At 36.9% G+C, this 19,679-nt stretch overlaps 2 protein-coding genes across 2 annotated transcripts in view; one reads left to right on the top strand and one right to left on the bottom strand.

Annotated features, from left to right (window-relative positions):
• Positions 1 to 19,679, bottom strand: part of WDR70 (WD repeat domain 70) — a 308,191-nt gene that overhangs the window by 71,318 nt on the left and 217,194 nt on the right. The gene's annotated exons all lie outside the window — the stretch shown is intronic.
• Positions 1,398 to 19,530, top strand: LOC121487533 (60S ribosomal protein L24-like). The gene is made up of 3 exons (XM_041749367.1): positions 1,398 to 1,621; positions 19,000 to 19,444; positions 19,485 to 19,530. Exons 1-2 carry the CDS (start codon positions 1,398 to 1,400, stop codon positions 19,427 to 19,429), a joined length of 654 nt encoding a protein of 217 aa, XP_041605301.1. The 3' UTR covers positions 19,430 to 19,444; positions 19,485 to 19,530.

The following is a 19,679-nucleotide window of genomic DNA, read 5'->3' as shown; positions in this document are numbered from 1 at the left end:
AGTGAATTGCATCTCCTTGTATCCGTAAGAAAGGCAGTGTGTGTGAGGGAGTGGATAACATGAAATAACTTTTCTCCTTTAAAATACATAACACATTTTTTAAACACTATTAGGGATTTTGGGGTGGGGGGGAGGGAATTCTATTACAAATTCGATCTAAGGCAGAAGCTAGCTGTAATTCCCTCTTAATCCATAAAGAACAAATAAAAATTGTAAACCAGTCATTCTTTATCCACCTCTAGTCCCAGTCAATGGGATCCGATACATGATAAAAAAAATAGCTAACATGTACGGGGCATTTACTGTGGGCTAGATACTGTCCTAAGTGTGTGCTATCTATTAACTCCTAGAATCTTCCAAAGGCTTCATGAGATAAATACTATTATTATCCCCACTTTCCAAAAGGACATGGCAGTACAGAAAGTAAGGTTAATTGCCCGTCATGTGGCCACTAAGTGAAAGCCAAGATTTGAACTCAGGTATCTGGCTTCAGTACCTACACTCTTATCTACCACTGTACATGTATATACTCACAGCTCTTCTGACTTTAGCCTCCTTCTGCTCTGACCCCATTTTGCAACTAAGGTAGGCCTGGACTTTGTGCAGCAGTTATGCTCTTTCCTTAAGAGGCCAGTCTTCGCCCCAACCACCAAAGAAATTTGTAAGAGAAACATAGGGAAGTACAACAAGAGAGTGTAGCATAGTGGGTGAGTACTACATCAGTTACTGGAAACAAATGAAACCATTTTCACAACTAATCCCAATTCTAGGCCACTAGTTAATTCAATCCCTAAGCAAAGGTTCTTTCCTCATGAAGATCACACAGAGAGTCCTTAAAGTAATTTTAAACTTGGTAAATAACACAAGTTACAAGTGGCAGCGAGGAAATCCTGTAATGCTGTGGATCTCCTTAGCTGCCCTCTGTATGATGTTACCTTTCTCCTCCATCTTTACTCTTAAGTACGGGGTAAGAGGGGTGAGGATCTTAGACTGTTTATATCACATAAGAAATGCAAATGTGAACACAAGTGCAGCTTTCCATTCAGCTTTTTAATTGAGGAGGAACTTGAAAGCCACTATGCCAACACCGGAAGCGCAGTGCTGTGGAATGACCTGCCTAGACAGGAGGGAAAGCCCAGCGGTCCCCCCTTTGAAGTCCAGCTGCCTGAGATTCACTGGCAGCCAACCTTCAAAGAGAGCCGATGCTTCCTTCCCTCAGCCTGGCCGCCAAGCTTCCCGGGCAGCTGGGCAGATTTAGCCACTCTCTGCCCAGCTGTCTGTGAACTCTGGCGGCCAGTTCAAGTGAGGGATAGGGAGGTGGCAGAGAAGGAAGGGTGAGGAAGAGGGAGTGGTGAGGGGAGGAGGGTGGCGGGCCCAGTGGCGCCAGGGCAAAGAGGATGCCGGGTTTCTTTGGAACCAACCTCATCAGTGTCAGTCAAAAGACCAAGCTTCCAGGAGACCACACTCCAACTCTACCACAAAGCAACCACCGAGATTTCAAATTCCTTCAAAAGCTGAGTGACTCTCAAATGTACTCTTCCAAAGATCTAAAGATGGCCCTGTTGCTGCATAAAACAGTCCAATCTCTCCATGAGGATGTAGGGGACAAAGCTAAGATCAAGTAACAAAAATGCACAATCCTTTACTAATTTTGATTTTCCAGCATCAGGAATTTATGCTTCTTTGGGATTTTTGGGGTTGTTTGCTGAGTTTGTTGTGGCAACCCTTCTGTTCCTCTGGCAGCCAATAACTAAAATCACTTATCTGCTTCTGCGCCTGTGCAGCAGATGCTGGAAGAAGACTGGCTCATTTAACATAAACATTACCAATGTGTTGTTATATTTATCCTCTGGAACAATATGCTTGGAAAAGAGAATAGGGAGTGTTATCAGCTGCAGGTGCAAAAGGGACATAAAACAGTTCTGTTAGTGACAACAAACTTTCAAAAGAAGTCCAACTAAGAACAAACTAAGAACAAACAACAAACAACTAAGAACAAAATCTTAAATTTGCTAAAGTGGGAGGCTATGGAAGTGACTAACGTACAGGAGAATGGAAAGGAAGAATGAAGAGTCATGAACAGAAGAATTAATCATCAGATCTACATTTCAGATGGAGTTCTCTGGCAGCTCTGTGGAGATACTGAGGGAGACTGGAAGCAAAGATCATTAAATAATGAAATCTTTTCTCTAGTCTTGTACAATTTGGTTAGGAAAAGAATGAATGGATGACCTTGTACCGTGCACCGTGGCAATATAAGGAAAAGACCTAGATATTCAGATAAACTATCATATTAAGTCATTAGCCACAAATGCCTCCTCCTCCTGCTCTTTAGGTCTCTTTAAAACTACATGACACAGTAGCCAGCAGCAAGTATTGTGATATCAAAAACATACAACCCAAAACTTAGATTATCTAACTTTAAAGGTATAACACTGAGTCTATAGAAGAAGCACTGATTAATATTTGCTAAAAATAATCCAACTGTTGATTCACTCATTCTACAAACGTCTATGGAGTCCTTGCTATGTGCAATGTACTATGCTAGGTGTTGCAGATGAGTCACAGATTAGTAAAATCTGAAGGAGATTTTTCTAGAAACGGAGACAAACATAAAACAAATATTTGCAATTCAATGTGTAGTAAATAATGGCAGTATCCGCAAACTATACAGTAAGCCCACGGAATAATGGGCAGCTCTACCATGATAGCAAAATGGTGCTATGGTTGGAGTAGAGGAGAGAAATCAGGTAAAATCTGGTGAGGATGCTTGACAGCCGTCTTTGAAGGATAAGTAGGAGATCACTAGCAATACAAGAGAAAGTTATTTCATTGGAGGACTCAGAATATAAAAGACTCAACTGTGAAAAAGCATACTGCTTTTGCAACTACAGGTGGGACTCAAGAATAAACCAGTAGCGCATGAGACCAGAGAGCTAGAGGTCAAATAATTAGTGCCCTCAGATATCCTTCAGTGGAGTTTGAATTAGTACCCAAGGGGCAATGTTGCGCCTCTGTGGGTTTTAAGGAGAGAGGGGTAATATGATCATAACTGCATTTTAAAATATCACTCTGTAGCAGTGGGAAACATAGAGTAGAAAAGGAAAGAAAGACTGGGGGTAGGGAGATGAATTAATAAATACCCAAGGTGGTCCAGGTGAGAGCAGATGAGGTCTTGAATCTGGGGAATGGAGGAGTATGCCTGAGAACAACTGAGGCTGTAGTTGGCAACTCTGGCATAGTTGTGAATCTGTGACATAGCAAATACAGGCTATTCTGGATAGATACCAGACCTCCCGAAAAAGAAGGAAGAGTTGAAAAAGGCTTTTGTTAAATCAAGTAAATAAAAAGCAGGAGCTTGAGCATACATTCTAGGAGCCAACAGGGATTAAAAGGATGAAAATATAGGAAAGGGAGTGACTGGTTGAATGAAGTCTCAGAGGAGGCAGGAAGGACCCGAGATCAAGTGCATAGGTGGAAGGATCAGTGAGGAGATGGAAGACAGACTTCTTCTATGGAGCTGCAAGGAAGGAGGCTAGGAGACAAGCAGGTATCAACCCAGAGATATTTACATACTCAGGGGGAAAAATCTGACAGAGGTCCAGACCATTGTCCTTATTCTTCCACCTAGAGGAGAGATAACTGAGTAGGAGATGGGAATTACAAGGTGGACCAGAGAAGAACTGAGTTTGAAAATATCCTTTGAAGTGAAATGACAGAGATAAATGCACAGGAAAAAGGAAGGGATTACCAAAGGCAAGGAGGGCCCAGAAGAAAAGGTGTATCATCAATCTGGAATATACCAATCTGCAAAATTACAAGGTTTATCATTTTGGACTTAGAGCTAGACCAAAGAAGCAAAGACACCATACTACTGGAACTGAAGGATAGAAAACTAGAATATAAAGCACAGTTTAAGTCTTGGTAAAATGTATACCACAGAAGTCAAATGAGCTTTTGCCCTTTCTCCAAGAATTACACCCCATAGTTAACCGGTTAAAATATGCATTTTTGTCCCAAAAGTTAAAGTTGAGGTCTGTATAATGTAACTTTAAACTTAGCTCAATTACAAATATAGAATGTTTTCTCTTCTTTAAATGTACACTTTGTTCGAGAATATACCTTCACGACAACTAAAAATAATAGTATTAATATTTTTCTTATACTGAGCATAGCATTAACTTATTTCAAAAAAGCAAGAGTTCCAATTTCACCCCTTAAATCAACTTGAAGCAAATATTTATTGGTTGCTTTTTAGGTCTGTGGCATTATGCCATGCCTGTAGGAACAGATGCAAAAACACAATCCCTACCTTCAAGATTATATTCTAATTCATATTCTAAATGTTTTAATAACTTTTTTCCTTGTTAAAAAGAGTCGTGTATTTCCTCCTTCATTATATTTGTTAACTATTCTGGTAAAATCTTTCAACTAAAACCACAACAAAGGACAGTAATGAAGCAATTAACTGTCAGAGGAAAAAAAAATTTTTAAGTATCTTCATTAATTTTTAAATTTGAAAAAGAAGACAGAAGATGGAAGAAACAAATAGGAATTTATAACAATCTATAGGTATTCCAGATATTAGGGACTTCTGGCCTCTCTTAACTAAAAGATTCCACACACCTTATTTCCAAATCGCAACAATTGACTGGTAGAGGAGAAAAAGACTGCCTTAAGGTAATACGACAAAATAAACTTTTAATTTGAAGTTAAAAAAAAAAAACTAACTCATTTATTAGTAAGTTATCATTACATATAAGCACAGGGATGCCCTGAACCCATTTTAACCAGGGCAAGTAGTTCCCTCCTTTGCACAGAGAAGTATGTATCTTTATTAGGGGTAGTTATCTCCACAAGGTCAGAATTCTCTCTTAAACTTTTTTTTTACCTGAGCTTTAATGGAAAATATTAAAGTTTTGCTATTTATCAATATGTTAAGTTCTGAAAGCCTGTTTTTAAGTGCATTTTCTCATATCATTCATAAGTGGCAGGCAAAGGTGTGGTGATGAACTTTGGCCCAAGGCTGTGGTCTGGATAGTACTTTAATATAAAGCAAAAAACATCTACTATTGATAGAGGGTAGGAAACTCTCCTACCTCCTGGCTCCTGCTTCTTCTAGGCAGAGGTTAGATGTCACAGAGAAAGATGAAAAACAGACTACTTGCTCTCACCCAAGACTCTCACAGAAACAAAGCAGAATTTGGATGTCATTAAGGCAAGAAGCAGGAAAACTACCTGTGTTCTCAACCCAAACTGTTTAACATGGTAGCCATTTGCCTCATGTAGTTATTGAGATCATAAAACGTGGCTACTGTGATTAAGGAACTTAATTTTAATTAATTTTATTTTAATAAACTTAAATAGCCACATATATTTATAGTAAAGGTCCAAATGCTCTCATTAAAAAGCAAAAGCTGTTACATATGATAAAAAGGCAAGACAGGGGGGTGCCTGGGTGGCTCAGTCAGTTAAGTGTCTCCCTTCAGCTCAGGTCATGATTCCAGGGTCCTGGCTGGGATAGAGTCCCACATCAGGTCCCTGCTCTGCTCCTCCCTCTCCCTCTGCCTGCCACTCCCCCTGTTTATGCTCTCTCTGTCAAATAAATAAATAAAATCTTAAAAAAAAAAAAAAAAGCAAGACTCAGCTATATACATCTGTAAGAAATCCACTTTAGCTTAATTTAAAAGTAAAAGAATAGAAAAAAAATATATAAGGCAGAAACAAAAGAAACCTGGGGTAGCTATGTCACTATCAAAGTAAATGTTCTAAAGAGTAAGAAATACCACCAGAAATAGAGATATATTACATAATGATAAAGGGGTCGATTCAGCGAGAAAACATAATTCTAAATGTGTATGCACCCAATAAAATAGCCTTAAAATACATAAAGAAAAAAGAGAATTAAAAGAAGAAATAGGCATATCCATAATTATAGTTGCAAATTTCAGTATTTCTCTCTCAGTAATTAGTAAAATACACATAAACTCAGTACAGTGACATGATTAATACTGTCAACCAACTTGACCTAGTTAACATTTATAGGACACTCCTTCTTCCTGAAACAGCAAAACACACATTCTTTTCAAACTGTACATGGCATGGCCCATTTATTGAGACAGACTATGTTCTGGACCAGAAAACACATTATGATAAATTCTAAAGTGTTAAAAACAATACAAAGTATATTCTCAGGCTGCAATGGAATTAGAGTAGAAATCAATTAACAGAATGGTAGGAAAATTTTTGAAAATTATATCACATACTTCTAAATGATCCATGGCCTAAAAAAGAAATGTGAAGGAAATATTAGAAAATAGCCATAACTCTCACCCACTCTCTTCCTTTGCAGGAGGACATAGCAATGAGAGGGCTGTTGTCTGTAAACCAGGAAAAAGGCTCTTACCAGGAACTGAACAGGAACTGATCTTAGACTTCCCAATATCCAGAATGGTGAGAAATAAACGTCTATTGTTTAAGCCACCTAGTCTATGGTATTTAGTTATGGCAGCCCCAGCCGGCTAAGACACAAAGTATTTAGAGGGGAAATTTAAAGTTTTATGTATATATAAAAAAGAGAAGATGTCTCATATAAAAAAGTCCTAAGTCTCCACTTTAAGAAATTAGAAAAAGATGAACAAATAAAAAGGAAGAAAATAATAAAGAGCAGTAATCAATAAAATAAAAAACAAAGAGGAAAAAAATCAATGAATAATTAGAAATTGAAATAAAAATCATTTAAAAAAGTATCAAAAACATGAAACTCAAATAGAACTCTATATCCAACTCTGACTTCTGTGGTTAACAAAACCGAGAAATTAATCAAAACAAAAATGTCAAGGTTATTACATAATTGCATTAGGTCACAAACAGCTAAAAAGTATTAATATTTTGTTTTCTAACTATAGAAGCATTTACCTTAAAACTATATAATCTATGTATTTACCTTAAAATATATGCCACTGAGGATTTAGAACACACTTTTTTCCCCCTCAAGAAATTAAAATACCCTACTTCTAAGTCATTTTCTAAGAACTGGCTGAAGGGAAAATGATGGAATGATATGTGTGTAGATCATTGACTCCTCTTATTAATAGAAAATATGATTAGTACCAAACAGAATCTCCTAGTATAGAGATCAGAAATTAATTAGCCCAAATGAAAAGTATCTAGTTCCCTTCTCCCAGTCTCTTAAATAAGTGGTCTTTTGGCAGAAGATGGAAAGACAAAATAATGAAACTTAAAACTTCAAATGTTTAATTTTGTTTTAAAACAAAAACCATGGATGGCAAAATGGGTGGGAGAGAGCAAGCTGCTAGCCTATCACTCTTGTCAAAACCTTGGATTTGGGGGATCCCTGGGTGGCTCAGCAATTTAGTGCCTGCTTTTGGCCCAGGGCGTGATCCTGGAGTCTCGGGATCGAGTCCCGTGTCGGGCTCCCAGCATGGATCCTGCTTCTCCCTCTGCCTGTGTCTCTACCTCTCTCTCTGGGTCTATCATGAATAAGTAAATAAAATCTTTAACAAACAAACAAACAAACAAACAACGAAAAAAACCTTGGATTTGGGGCTATTGTGGATTTCTATTTTACTCAACTCATTCACCAGTTCATCCAAACTCTAAACATTTATAGAGCACCGAAGCACCTGGAAAGTTGAGGTTACAGAGATGGCCACTGTTTGGGAACTCACAGTGGAGTGTGGGAGGAGAGCTCCAAGGGGTCTCATACAGGCAGGGAGGAAAAAGTAACAAATTCTGTCAAGGGGCAGGAATGTTTTGACAGAGATAATGATATTTAAGGGCAGTTTTGAAAGATAAGCAGGAAATCACCAGGCAGAAAGAGGGGCAAGGTATATAGTAGGTAGAAGGAACATTATTTTCTAGGGCAAAGAGTAGGAAAAGGCATAATACATTTAGAGATGACAAGCAATTGTCTGGTAGCCTAATATTCATACTGTCCCTTAACTATCACATAGGATTAGAGAGTTAGTTCTATTTGAATTTCCACTGAAAAGGTATCATCTATGAATATATAGCTCTTATTTAAGTAGCACGTGCAATATTTTATGAGAAATGGGTATATGTATCCAAGTATGCTCCATTTCCATTGTAAAAGAGAGATAGTATGGGAGCATTAATCTAGAACTGTGTTAATCAATTTTCATAATTTTAGAGACTCTTATTTATGTCTAATTAAAAACAATGATTCACCTAAGCAATAAAAAGTTAATAAATTTAGTCTTCCTGTCATTTCTTCACATGAGTTTTAGTTCTAATTCTTTTTTGAAAAGTTGTCACTTGGATATAAACTTATTAATTACGTGATGCCAGTGAGAAGTCAGTGTGTAACATGATTAAGGTGTATATGCCACAGTATATGTAAAAGAGAGGACTCAAAGTAAAACTATGCAGTAATTTATAAAGAAAACTTTAAAAAGTGCTATCCTTCTAAATTTGGAAGACATTATGGTTTCAATGGAAAGGACACCAGACAGTTGCTGTTGCTCCATATCCACACGCAATTTGTCCCTTGATTCATATAATCAATTACTGAGTTTCTACTGTAAATAAGGCACTGTCCTAGGCCCCCTGAGGATAAGTAACTACCATAGGGTCCTAGAGCCCCCAAGACCTCCCAATCTTGCAAAGGAGACAAAAAGGTATACAACTATGAGTAACACAGGATGAAACCACTTTTATGGTTTCAAGATTTAGGGGATCCCTGGGTGGCTCAGTGGTTTGGTGTCTGCCTTCCGCCCAGAGCGCAATCTGGAGTCCCGGGATCGAGTCCCACACTGGGATCCCCGCATGGAGCCTGGTTCTCCCTTTGCCTGTGTCTCTGTCTCTCTCATGAATAACAAAAAAAAAAAAAAAAAAAAAGTTATGATCACTATAAAATAACATTTATTAAGCACTTACTATGTGCCATTCCCAGGGTAAGCTCTTTATATTATTTTATTTTATCTTCATAAAAACCCCCATTTTACAAATGAGGAAGTAGGTTATACATTTAATTAAAGCCAGGATCTGAATCTACAAAGTATGACTCCAGGGCTTGACCTCTTATCTATTCCTGATATAAAATATTTTGGGAAAGCAAAGAATGGGACAATTATTTCTCACCTGCCAGACTGGATAATGTTTCACAGACACATCTGTACTGGGTCTTGATGGAAGAGTGGCCGCAGGAAATACTAAGGCTGAGGAAACTACCCAGTTGAAAGTATGAAGGAGGTTTCAAAGTACATGGCATGTTCGGGAAACAGTTTGGTTAAAATACAGAAGTGTAGGCAGTAAGACAGAGAAGACTTATTGGAATCATCAAAGGCCTTACCTGACAGGGTACAACTTGTACATCCTACCAGGTGGCTCTCCTGCAATGGCCCAGGTTATGGGATTTGGACTACAATAAATATCTTGCTCCCAGAACTACATTAGCAGTTTGATCCTCAGCCTTTATTACTATCATGCAACTTTAATGCCAGAATTGCCAAATCAGTTCAAGAAATGAGGTAGGAGAAGGATTTACCCAAAGATAAAGATTTTTTCTTTCCCCTTTCAAAACTAAATAGCCAGTTAACTCCTCTGACACTTTGCCCCAATAAAAACAAAGCACATTCTGCTGATTGATGTTCTGAAAGCCCTCAAGGAAGTTCTGTAGAAGCAAGTGTTGCTGTTGCAGGGCAGTATAAAAAGAGAGTGGGTGGTTGAGTAGTAGAGGGAGTTACAAAGGACAATGTCTTTTCCCTCCTCAAAATAAGCAGCAAAACATGAGAGTATGTGAGGGAACAAATTATGTGCATGGTTTTGCCTCTAAATGTCTGCTTTCCTCTCCATGAAAGCATTTCAATAGCTTCAATAACTTGCCATGCAAATGATCTTCAAATTTAACCTTTGTTCCCGAACTTTCTCTCAAGCAAAGCTTTAACATATAATGATACTGGACATTTCCACTTAAACATACTATTATTTTCTCCAAGTCAATACTCCTAGAACTGAATTCATACATTTTTACCCCCAAACCCACTCCCCAGTCCTGACTTTTTTAGTCACTAAGCATCATCTAAGTGATGATGTGACCCTTACTGAATATCCCTTGATATAATACATCCCTCACATCCAATGCCTCCTCTTAGTAACCACTACAATGCCCAATACCCCTTGAGTGTTCCAATAAATACTGACATGATATAATAAGTAATGTTGTGCTAAATGGATACTAACTACATGGCTTACAAAGCACTTTTATGTGTACTATCACATTTTTTGGTCACAATAATCCAGTGAGGCAATTTTTAAATTATTTTTATTTTTTATTTTTATTACATCCCCTGTCAAGATATAAAAACCTCACAGGATCAGAAAGATTAATGACCCTGCTTGAGATCACAAGTCCCACTTCCCATCATGATCTCCTGCTTCATCCCAATTATAATAATAATACAAGGGAAGGAAGGATCTTTCTCTCATCTCAATCATCTTATATACCCCCATGAAGTTAATTGTTCTAATAAAGCTTTTTGTTGGTCACATTACTTCCATATGCACAGACCTTTAATGTTGGCCGGCGGGCCCTCTATCTTGTTACCCTCGCCCTGGGACTTCCCGCCACCAGCAGACTGCCCAAGGACACATCATCATGGGAAAACAGGGCCTGTGCAGGGCATGGGAACCGCACCTTACCCAAACCCCCACATAAGGACATAAGCAGTTATCGCCCCATACCGAATCCACCAGTACTATGCCCTAATACCTACCACCCCATTCAGACACAACCCCCTCCCCTCCCCTTGAAAAGCTCACATGTACTCCCCTGGGCGTGACTTCCCTGGTCTCACTCCCTTGCGGGTCGCGGAACCTCACCAGAGAGCACTTCCATTAAAAGCTTGCTTCGACCCACTTTTGCCTGGCCTATTTCATTTCACTACCAACCAGATCAAACCTGACATTTAGAGATTGACATTGCAAAATAAGACAGAAAATAAGCAGGTAAATAGGTAAATAAGAAAGTAAGTAAATTCATGAATGAATGAGTGAATGAACAAATGTATGTCTAAAACCAAGCACGATGACATTCACATTCTTCCATGACCTGGACCCAACCTAGCTTCCTGGTCTTCTTTCCTACTACTCCTAATGACAATCCTTTGCTCCAGATAAACTCAAATTGTTACTGTCACTTGGTAAAACATCCATTTTACACCATTGCATATGCTATTCTTTATCTAGAGAGCCTGCCTCTCCTCTCTGCCTACCCTGTAGTTAACCTGTACATCTCAATCCAGGTACCTTTATTAGCTACATGAAGCTTTTCTTTTTTTTTTTTTTAAGGTTTTATTTATTTATTCATGAGACACACACAGAGACAAGCAGAGGGAGAAGCAGGCTCCATGCAGGGAACCTGATGTGGACTCGATCCCATGACTCCAGGATCACACCCAGGGCCAAAGGCAGGCACCAAACCTCTGAGCCACCCAAGGATCCCCTAGATGAAGCTTTTCTAATGTACACACAAGAACTCTTTTTAAAATACCTTTTTAAAAATTTGATTTAATTTTTATGAAGTTGAGTACAGGAATACACTTTTGGAGAGTTTATAACTGAAAATTCAGTTTAGTTTTATATAATTTCTAAATGATTTCTAGGGTACTGTGGTGGCTCAGTGGTTGAGTGCCTTCAGCTTAGGCTGTGATCCCACCCAGGGTCCTGGGATTGAGTCCCGCATTGGGCTCCCAGCAGGGATCCTGCTTCTTCCTGTGGCTATGTCTCTGCCTCTCTTTCTGTGTCTTACATAAATAAATAAATAAATAAATAAATAAATAAATAAATAAATAAAACCTTAAAAATAAATAATTATTTCTTTTGTTTCTTTTTTGTTGTTGTTGAAGATTTTATTTATTAATGAGAGAGAGAGAGAGAGAGAGAGAGAGAGAGGCAGAGGGAGAAGCAGGCTCCATGCAAGGAGCCTAATGTGGGGCTCCACCCAGGACTCCAGGATCACGCCCTGGGCGGAAGGCAGGTGCTAAGCCGCTGAGCCACCCAGGGGATCCCCAGTGATTTCTTTTTTTTTTTTTTTTAAGATTTTTTTTTTTTGTTCATTTATGAAAGACAGAGAGAGAGAGAGAGAGAGAGGCAGAGACACAGGCAGAGGGAGAAGCAGGCTCCATGCAAGGAGCCTGATGTGGGGCTCCACCCCGGGTCTCCAGGATCACACCCCGGGGCCAAAGGCAGGTGCTCAACCGCTGAGCCACCCGGGATCCCCTCCCCAATGATTTCTAGAGATCACTTCAAAAATCATTTAGAGGCCAGTGACAATGTTAATAATGAAAAATCATTATCTTAAAAGTAAAATTCAATAGCACTGATGCAATTTAGAAGAGATAAAAATAAAAATGGCAGGGATAATCCTTGCTCCAACTTGCTATTTTTATATATGAAATAAAATCCCCATGTTTGAAAAATTCAGTTACTTTTCCTTTCCTAAAGAAGACACATGCATTTTAGCTATAATTCAAAACCCTATGAATAATGAACTACAAAGAAGTAGGAAATGCTCAACTTTACAGTGCTGTTTTTGTTCAAAGCCAAAGAAATATATCAAACCACTATTTTTTCCATAAACTCTATACAACAAATAATGGGTGAAGAGTACCGAGTATGTTTGTTGATGTTTTATTTTATGTTACTTTTGACAATTTAGCTACCAACAGATTACCACTAAAAGAATGGCTCTCTTTCTCTTGAAAACATTACTGTTTTTTAAAAAGTTATTAATTAGCTCAAGTTGTTACTGGGATTAATCCCTATGGTTTCTAAATTATGGCACCATACTTTAATGGTGGAACGGCTTCCTAAATTTAGATAAAATTAGAAGACAATAGAATCCAAGGGCTCTTCAGATATTGCAGAAATTATCACCATCTTATCAAGCAGGTAAAGGAAGAAAAGATACTGAAGAATAGTATTATTAGGTACATCTTCTCAAAAAAACATTTTTCATTTGATCTTTCCATATATTTACTGATGAACTTTTTTTTTAATATGGGGGAAGTTTCTTGGTGGAGAGAAAACTGGAACTTTAATTTGTCTCAAGAAGTGAATTTTTTTTTAAAGATTTTATTTATTTATTTGAGAGAGAGAGAGAGAGATAGTGAAAGAGAGAGCACTAGCAGAAGGGGGAGGAAGAAGCAGGCTTCCTGCTGAGCAGGGAGCCCAATGTGGGGCTTGATCCCAGACGCTGGTCTCATGACCTGGGCAGAACAAAGATGCTTAACCAACTGAGCCACCCAGGCGCCCCAAGAAGACAATTATTTTTTAAAATATTTTTAAAACCTCTCTTTTCTACACATTTCAGCCTGTCAATAATATTTATTGAGCACCTCCTATGTCTGAAGCACTCAGCCAAAATACAATACTTCGTGAGGGAACTATTTGCTTTTAAGCATTTTATGTCACACAGTGAATATGTAGACATTTGGCTATAGTTCATGCAGAATGGCATTAACTAGGAAAAATGTTCAAATAAGCTCGAAAAGTATCACACGACACAACAAGAATTAAAGACATTAAATTTATTCTACTGATCAAAAATGTTTTTTAAATAAATTTCAGTTGTTCCTAAATTCATTTTACCATGGAATATAGTTAGAAATACCACAGATCACCAAAAAGCAGTGCTGTTGTTTTCTTTTATGAACTCTAGCTACATAGAAGAGCAAGCATTAGCTCTGGCTTCAGATCTCGTGAGAAATTTTACAAAGTTCAAGCAGGCAGCCTTTTGCTAGATGTGTCTGGTAATAGTCTGTATAGTATCATGATAGTTACATATTATATGAAATGCATTAGTAAAGATCTCACTATTTCATGATGTTTTCTACAATTGTTTAGTAGCAACAACCATAGAAACAAAGATCTAGCCTTTCTATAAGTAATGCTAGAAAGGGAATTATTTCTCATGCTGTCTTTTCACTTTGGTAAAGGTTAAAATATTTTAGAAAATCTAAAAATTATTTCCCAAAATGCCCAAGGAAGTCATAAAAAAATTGAAGCCTGACCATTTTATTGAAAGTATAATGTTCATTTCCTGAAGAACAGTTTTACCTCTCATCTAATTCTACATTTGGTAGATATAAGAACTACTATTGTTAAGTTCAAAATACTTCTAAGTTTCCTAATTAATTAGCAAGCAAGAATTCATTCTCTTTAGCAAAACATATTGCTTATTTATTGCTCACCAAAAAACAAACAAACAAAACATTAAAAATGCTCATGCAGGGATGCGTGGGTGGCTCAGTCAGTTAGTTAAGCATCTACCTTTGGTTTATCATGGAGTCCCGCACTGGGCTCCCTGCTCAGTGGGGAACCTGCCTGTGCTTGTCTGTTCTCTCTCTCTCTGACAAATACATAAAGTCTTTTAAAAAATAAAAATGTTTATGTATAATTCTGGTCAGTTTTGAACTGTTTTTGTACTTTGAAATGGATCATAATCTTATGAAGATAACGGACCAAGCAACAGTATTTATGCAATAATTCTTATTTGAACGGAGGATGCTGGGTCATTTTTTCTATTTTTGAACATCTGATGAAATTAATCAGAAGCTGGTTTAAGAAACTGAAGACAAAATAATATCTACAGATCTCTCTCCTTACATTCTTCTTTTCCCTATATCACTCTTTGGATTCCTTAGATAAGCGGAAAATGCCTTTTTACCCGTCAGGACTTTGTAAGTCAGTATAAAACGAATATTCACTGTGTATTTCTAGGCATTATGCTTCCAACAGGGTTCTCTTTTCTGAATCTAATTATACTTCGCCACTTCTTGGTTGTCATGAATACCTGGCATGTGTCTTATCGGGACAGTTTCATACTGGAAATATTCTCTTGTAAACCATCTTAAATGGGACCCCTTAAATACTTATATAGGATTATAATCTTATGCTCACAGTCTTGGGGCTCCTATTTTAAGTCATGGCAACAGATTATAGTGTCAAGATTATAGTGTCAAATATAAATAATAATAAGACAAAGAATATAATTCTTATTTTCTAAACATAAAGAATTTAGTTAACTATAAATAATAATAAGACAAAGAATATAATTCTTGTTTTCTAAACATAAAGAATTTAGTTAACTATTATTATTCTCAGGAACAATACAAAAAAGAAATGGAGGAATAAAGGAAAGAGAACCGTACTGAGCATTTGGGAGTTAAAACTAGACTTAGTATAGAGAAGAGCAGAAGAGTAGGCTGGGTAATATCAGGGGTGAGGGTCTAACAATGGGCTAGAGAACTAAAAAACTAAAATGTTAAATAAATCATCACCAGTTAACTGATCTTGAAGCAAATACCTCCTAACGCTACCTAATTGTAGGCAACTTATATGAATAAAGAAAACCTACTCTAAAAGTAAACAGGTACCAAATTTTTAGCAATCATGCTTTCAGAACTCTAATAGGTATATTTAAATCAAATATTATATTGAGAGTTACTAGATCTAGAACATTTAAAGTAACCTTTAATTACACCTCCACCAACAACAACCTTCTCTATCCATAGAATAGGCTTTTCTAAAGTAGCTGACATCTAAAATAGTTTATGCTACTATAGAACAACAAGAATTCATTTGCAAAATCATGTGTTTCAGTGATCAGTGCCTAAAGCAAAAAAGTGAGCCTGATGTTTACACATAACTGGAATTCGGCAGGACAGGGCAGGGGAATCTGGAAAAGAAATTTTAAGTATTAGAAAGTGTGGTATGAATCAGAGAAATAAAAGAGGAAAGGCTAAAGGTCACGTTCTTCAGTGGTTTGTGGTGTTGTAGAACTGAGGAAAAAACAGTTCAAAAGACCCACAGCAATTTTGTTGCAATGAATAGAGTACTGGGAAACAAGTGAATTGTCAATTATGCTAACTCAGTGAAGCAGGCTATATTTAGGGTACAGCCTGCAAACGCTCTCTTACTGTTAATGAACAGTAACTCTACAGAGAATTTTAAGGATGCTACCCTCTACCTTATTTTATTCAAGTGAGCATGAACTTCTGTACTTTTAAACTGTCTCATATTTCTAGCTTAAATCCGTGATTGTAGAAAAGTTCAATTCTTCAAGGGGACAGACAGAAAAGTACACACTTGTTTCTTTAATTTTCTCCTTTAAATAATGACTGGTGATTTTTCATTTCATACGGTATTTCAAATTTGGAAGGACAATTTAAAATTTACTGAAGTCAAGAATGAGTGGTGCTTTAAGATCAAAAGGTAAGCTAATATAGAGAGCAAGTATCTGTCCAGAGTTTAAACCCAAAGTGTGACCTACTTTTAAGACTTTATAGCCTAGAGGAGAAAGTCTTTAGATCTAAATGTCAGCATGTTCTTTTAAAATTATTATTGTGATTATTTTTAACTCCATCATTCTCTCAAGGAAAAAAAACCACACAATACTGTCTATTTATCAAAGACTAGTGAATACCACATCAGAAAGGCTAAGGCATAGCTATAGAAAAATTATCATGGAAACTATAAAATGTATCAACCCTAGCAGATACCATCAGGAATGTTCACTCCATATTCTAAATAGCATTTACAATTAAAATAATGGGGTTTTCAGTGTTAGATAAATGGAATAGGAAGATATTTTTTTAAATTATTTTCCCTAATAAGTGAAGACAACTCACTGAAATACTCATTTTTTCAAGAGCATACTATTAGAATCATAACTCTCTGTAAGCATTCCATAAGGAATGAAAATTAATTATAAATTTCAGAAAAATAAAAGAATAAATTAAACATGCAAATATCCTTGGGGATTCAGAGAAAACCGTGGTACAGTGGCTGAAAGCAGTGCCTTTGAAATCAAAAAGACCTGGTCTCTTGGCTTTAATATTTCTAATTGTACACAACAGGCAAGTTATTTAACTTTGTTAAGCCTTAGTTTTCTCATCTGTAAAAAGAGAAAAGAGATGAATTTCAATGAATTATGATAAGAATTATTCAATAATAAGTGATAAGTGCTCAAACACACTTCTGGTACCCAGAAAATTATCAACAATAGCTATTATATTAGCTATTGGAAAATAATAAGCAATTGGAAAGAAGATGAACACTGAGAAATAGATGCAGTATTATTAATTATCAGAATATGCTAACCAGAAGTCAGGAGTATATCTGAAATCAAAGAAGCAAATCACTTCATCATCATGATCATCATCAAAGAGTGTGGTACAACCCAAGCCAAAGAGTCACTGCCCTCAAAGAGCTTACAATCCAAAACAGATGATACTGGCATCAACTAAAATGTAAAAGGCTAGTGCTGCTGACAAAGGACTGTACAATAAACCCAGACCAGAAAAAGCTTAAAAGCCAAGAAAATAGAGGAATTAAAACTAACAACATTCATGAACAAATAAGGTCCACAGATTAGCATTCCTAGATTTGCAAATTAGGCAGGAAAAGTATTTAGAGAGTAATTTTTTAACTTCTTCCTGTCTCTCTAGCAGCCCCAATGAGTACTCTGGCTTTTCTTTAATAGGCTGCTGACTACAATAAAACTTTGAGGAAGGTTTTGACTAGCCTTCAGAGATGGATAATGATGTTCCACATCCACTGGGAAAGAATCATGATCATAATGATTAAAATCACCGAGTCTCAATCACATGCTCAGAAAGTGTGAAGTTGTAAGGAAAATTTTTCAGGTTTTTTCCATCATATTGGTATGATAATTCTTTAAGGAAAACTTACTTAAATAGGCAATGAGAAAAAGAATTTCAAAGGCTCAATACAATGATGCTGTTGTTCATTACTTAAATGAATAACTCTCTGGGGTTGTTTTTATGTTCTCCATTTCTTCCAAATGTTCTAATTTACTCATCTCTTGGGCAGCCAGTGAATAGCTTAATTTTGTTCATCTGGCTTATAAAAAGCCATTTAATTAAGTTAGATACATTTTTTTTCTTTTAAGTGCTATGTATACCAAATTATTCTAGAAACACTGGAAGATAATTAATTGAAGCTAATATTTTAGTCTTGCTCTCAAAATAAATTCATTTCCTTCTTAAGTTGGGATGGCAGTTATCACTTTTCCTTAATAAGCAAATCAGCTAAAAATTGAGATGCTGCCTAGATTCCAAAACCTGTCAAAAACAAAGTTGATTCAGTATCATTATTTATTCACAAAATCTGATCTCAGATCTTAGCATCAATGTGAATCTCCTCCTGTAAGACACCTACTACAGAGGTTAACAAAGAGGAAAAATAGTGCAGACAGGAAGAGGGATTAAGGACCTGACATTCTAAAATTAATCAGAAAATGACACAAAAATAAATTTCTGAGCTGATAAGAGAGTGCAAATAACAACAGTAGTTAACACACACACACACACACACACACACACACACTCATTTAGTCCTTCTAATAACCTGAGGGGAAGTGCTATTATCCCCATTTTATAAATGGATGAACTGTTCAGATAATAGGTGGCAGAGCCTGGATTTGAATCCAGGCAAATCTCCAGAAACTACACTGTTACTCATTAGACTATGATGACTCTCAAACTTGACTTAATAGATCAATATAACACACATAAAAGCACTTTAAATCTTGAAGTGCTGAAATATACATGCCTCAAAACAACTCTTGCAACATAAACTCATTTTAGTGTCCTAATAGGGATAAGAAAAAGGCAGTTTAAAAAAAAAAAAAAGAAAAGAAAAAGGCAGTTTAAAGTTCCAGATAGCTCTCTATTAATCACAGGGAAAAATATTAAATCCATCACAATCATACCATAAAGGGTTCTATCTTACCTCTGATATTTTGGCTAATAACTAAACATTAGCAGATTCATGCATTATCAGAGTTCTCATTATACAAGAAAATGAACTTACTAAATAACGGAAAATGCATCTTCTAATTGCTGGGAAGACTACAGAACCAAGCTCAGAAAATGTGTAGGAAAAAGGCAAGTTTGACACAGGATGCCAGCCAGAATGAGAACCCAGAGCAAGTCTAGAAGACCCCACTGCCACTTCAGAATGTTGGCTAGGACACCATCAGCATTACTGTTACCCCAGAAAAGTATTGCCTCTACTCCTACTCCCACACCTGGATGACTGGACTGTCCTCTACAGAAGAAAGCACAAAAAGGGACAGTCGGAAGAAATTCAAAAGAAAAGAACCCGCCGTGCAGTCAAATTCCAGAGGGCCATCACTGGGGCATCTCTTGCTGATATAATGGCTAAGAGGAATCAGAAACCTGAAGTTAGGAAGGCTCAACGAGAACAGGCCATCAGGGCTGCCAAGGAAGCAAAAAAGGCTAAGCAAGCATCTAAAAAGACAGCAATGGCTGCTGCTAAGGCTCCCACAAAGGCAGCACCTAAGCAAAAGATTGTGAAGCCTGTGAAGGTTTCCGCACCCCGAGTTGGTGGAAAACGCTAAGTTTTAGTGGATCAGATTTTTTTTTTTTTTTTTTTTTTTTTTTTTAGTGGATCAGATTTTTAAATAAACATCTGACTCTAAAAAAAAAAAAAAAAAAAAAAGGAGGAGTGAGGAGTGAGGAGCTCTCACTAGCTCCTGAATCAAAGTCCATTGTAGGTGAATTTGACTGGCCAAGCCTAGGTTGAATACCTACATTCTAGAAACACAAACAAGGCTGAGAAAGTCAGCATTTGGCATTTTTGGCTTTTGC

Source organism: Vulpes lagopus, chromosome 3 (assembly GCF_018345385.1).
Source record: "Vulpes lagopus strain Blue_001 chromosome 3, ASM1834538v1, whole genome shotgun sequence".
Lineage (NCBI taxonomy): Eukaryota > Metazoa > Chordata > Mammalia > Carnivora > Canidae > Vulpes > Vulpes lagopus.
This window is presented reverse-complemented; position numbering and strand designations above follow the sequence as displayed.

Bases quoted from the DNA above. Each gene is read 5' to 3' on its own strand.
- LOC121487533 (XM_041749367.1), top strand. From the start codon at position 1,398: ATGCCGGGTTTCTTTGGAACCAACCTCATCAGTGTCAGTCAAAAGACC. The intron at 1,622-18,999 runs GTAACAAAAATG...ACCCAGAGCAAG, and splicing joins GGGGACAAAGCTAAGATCAA to TCTAGAAGACCCCACTGCCA.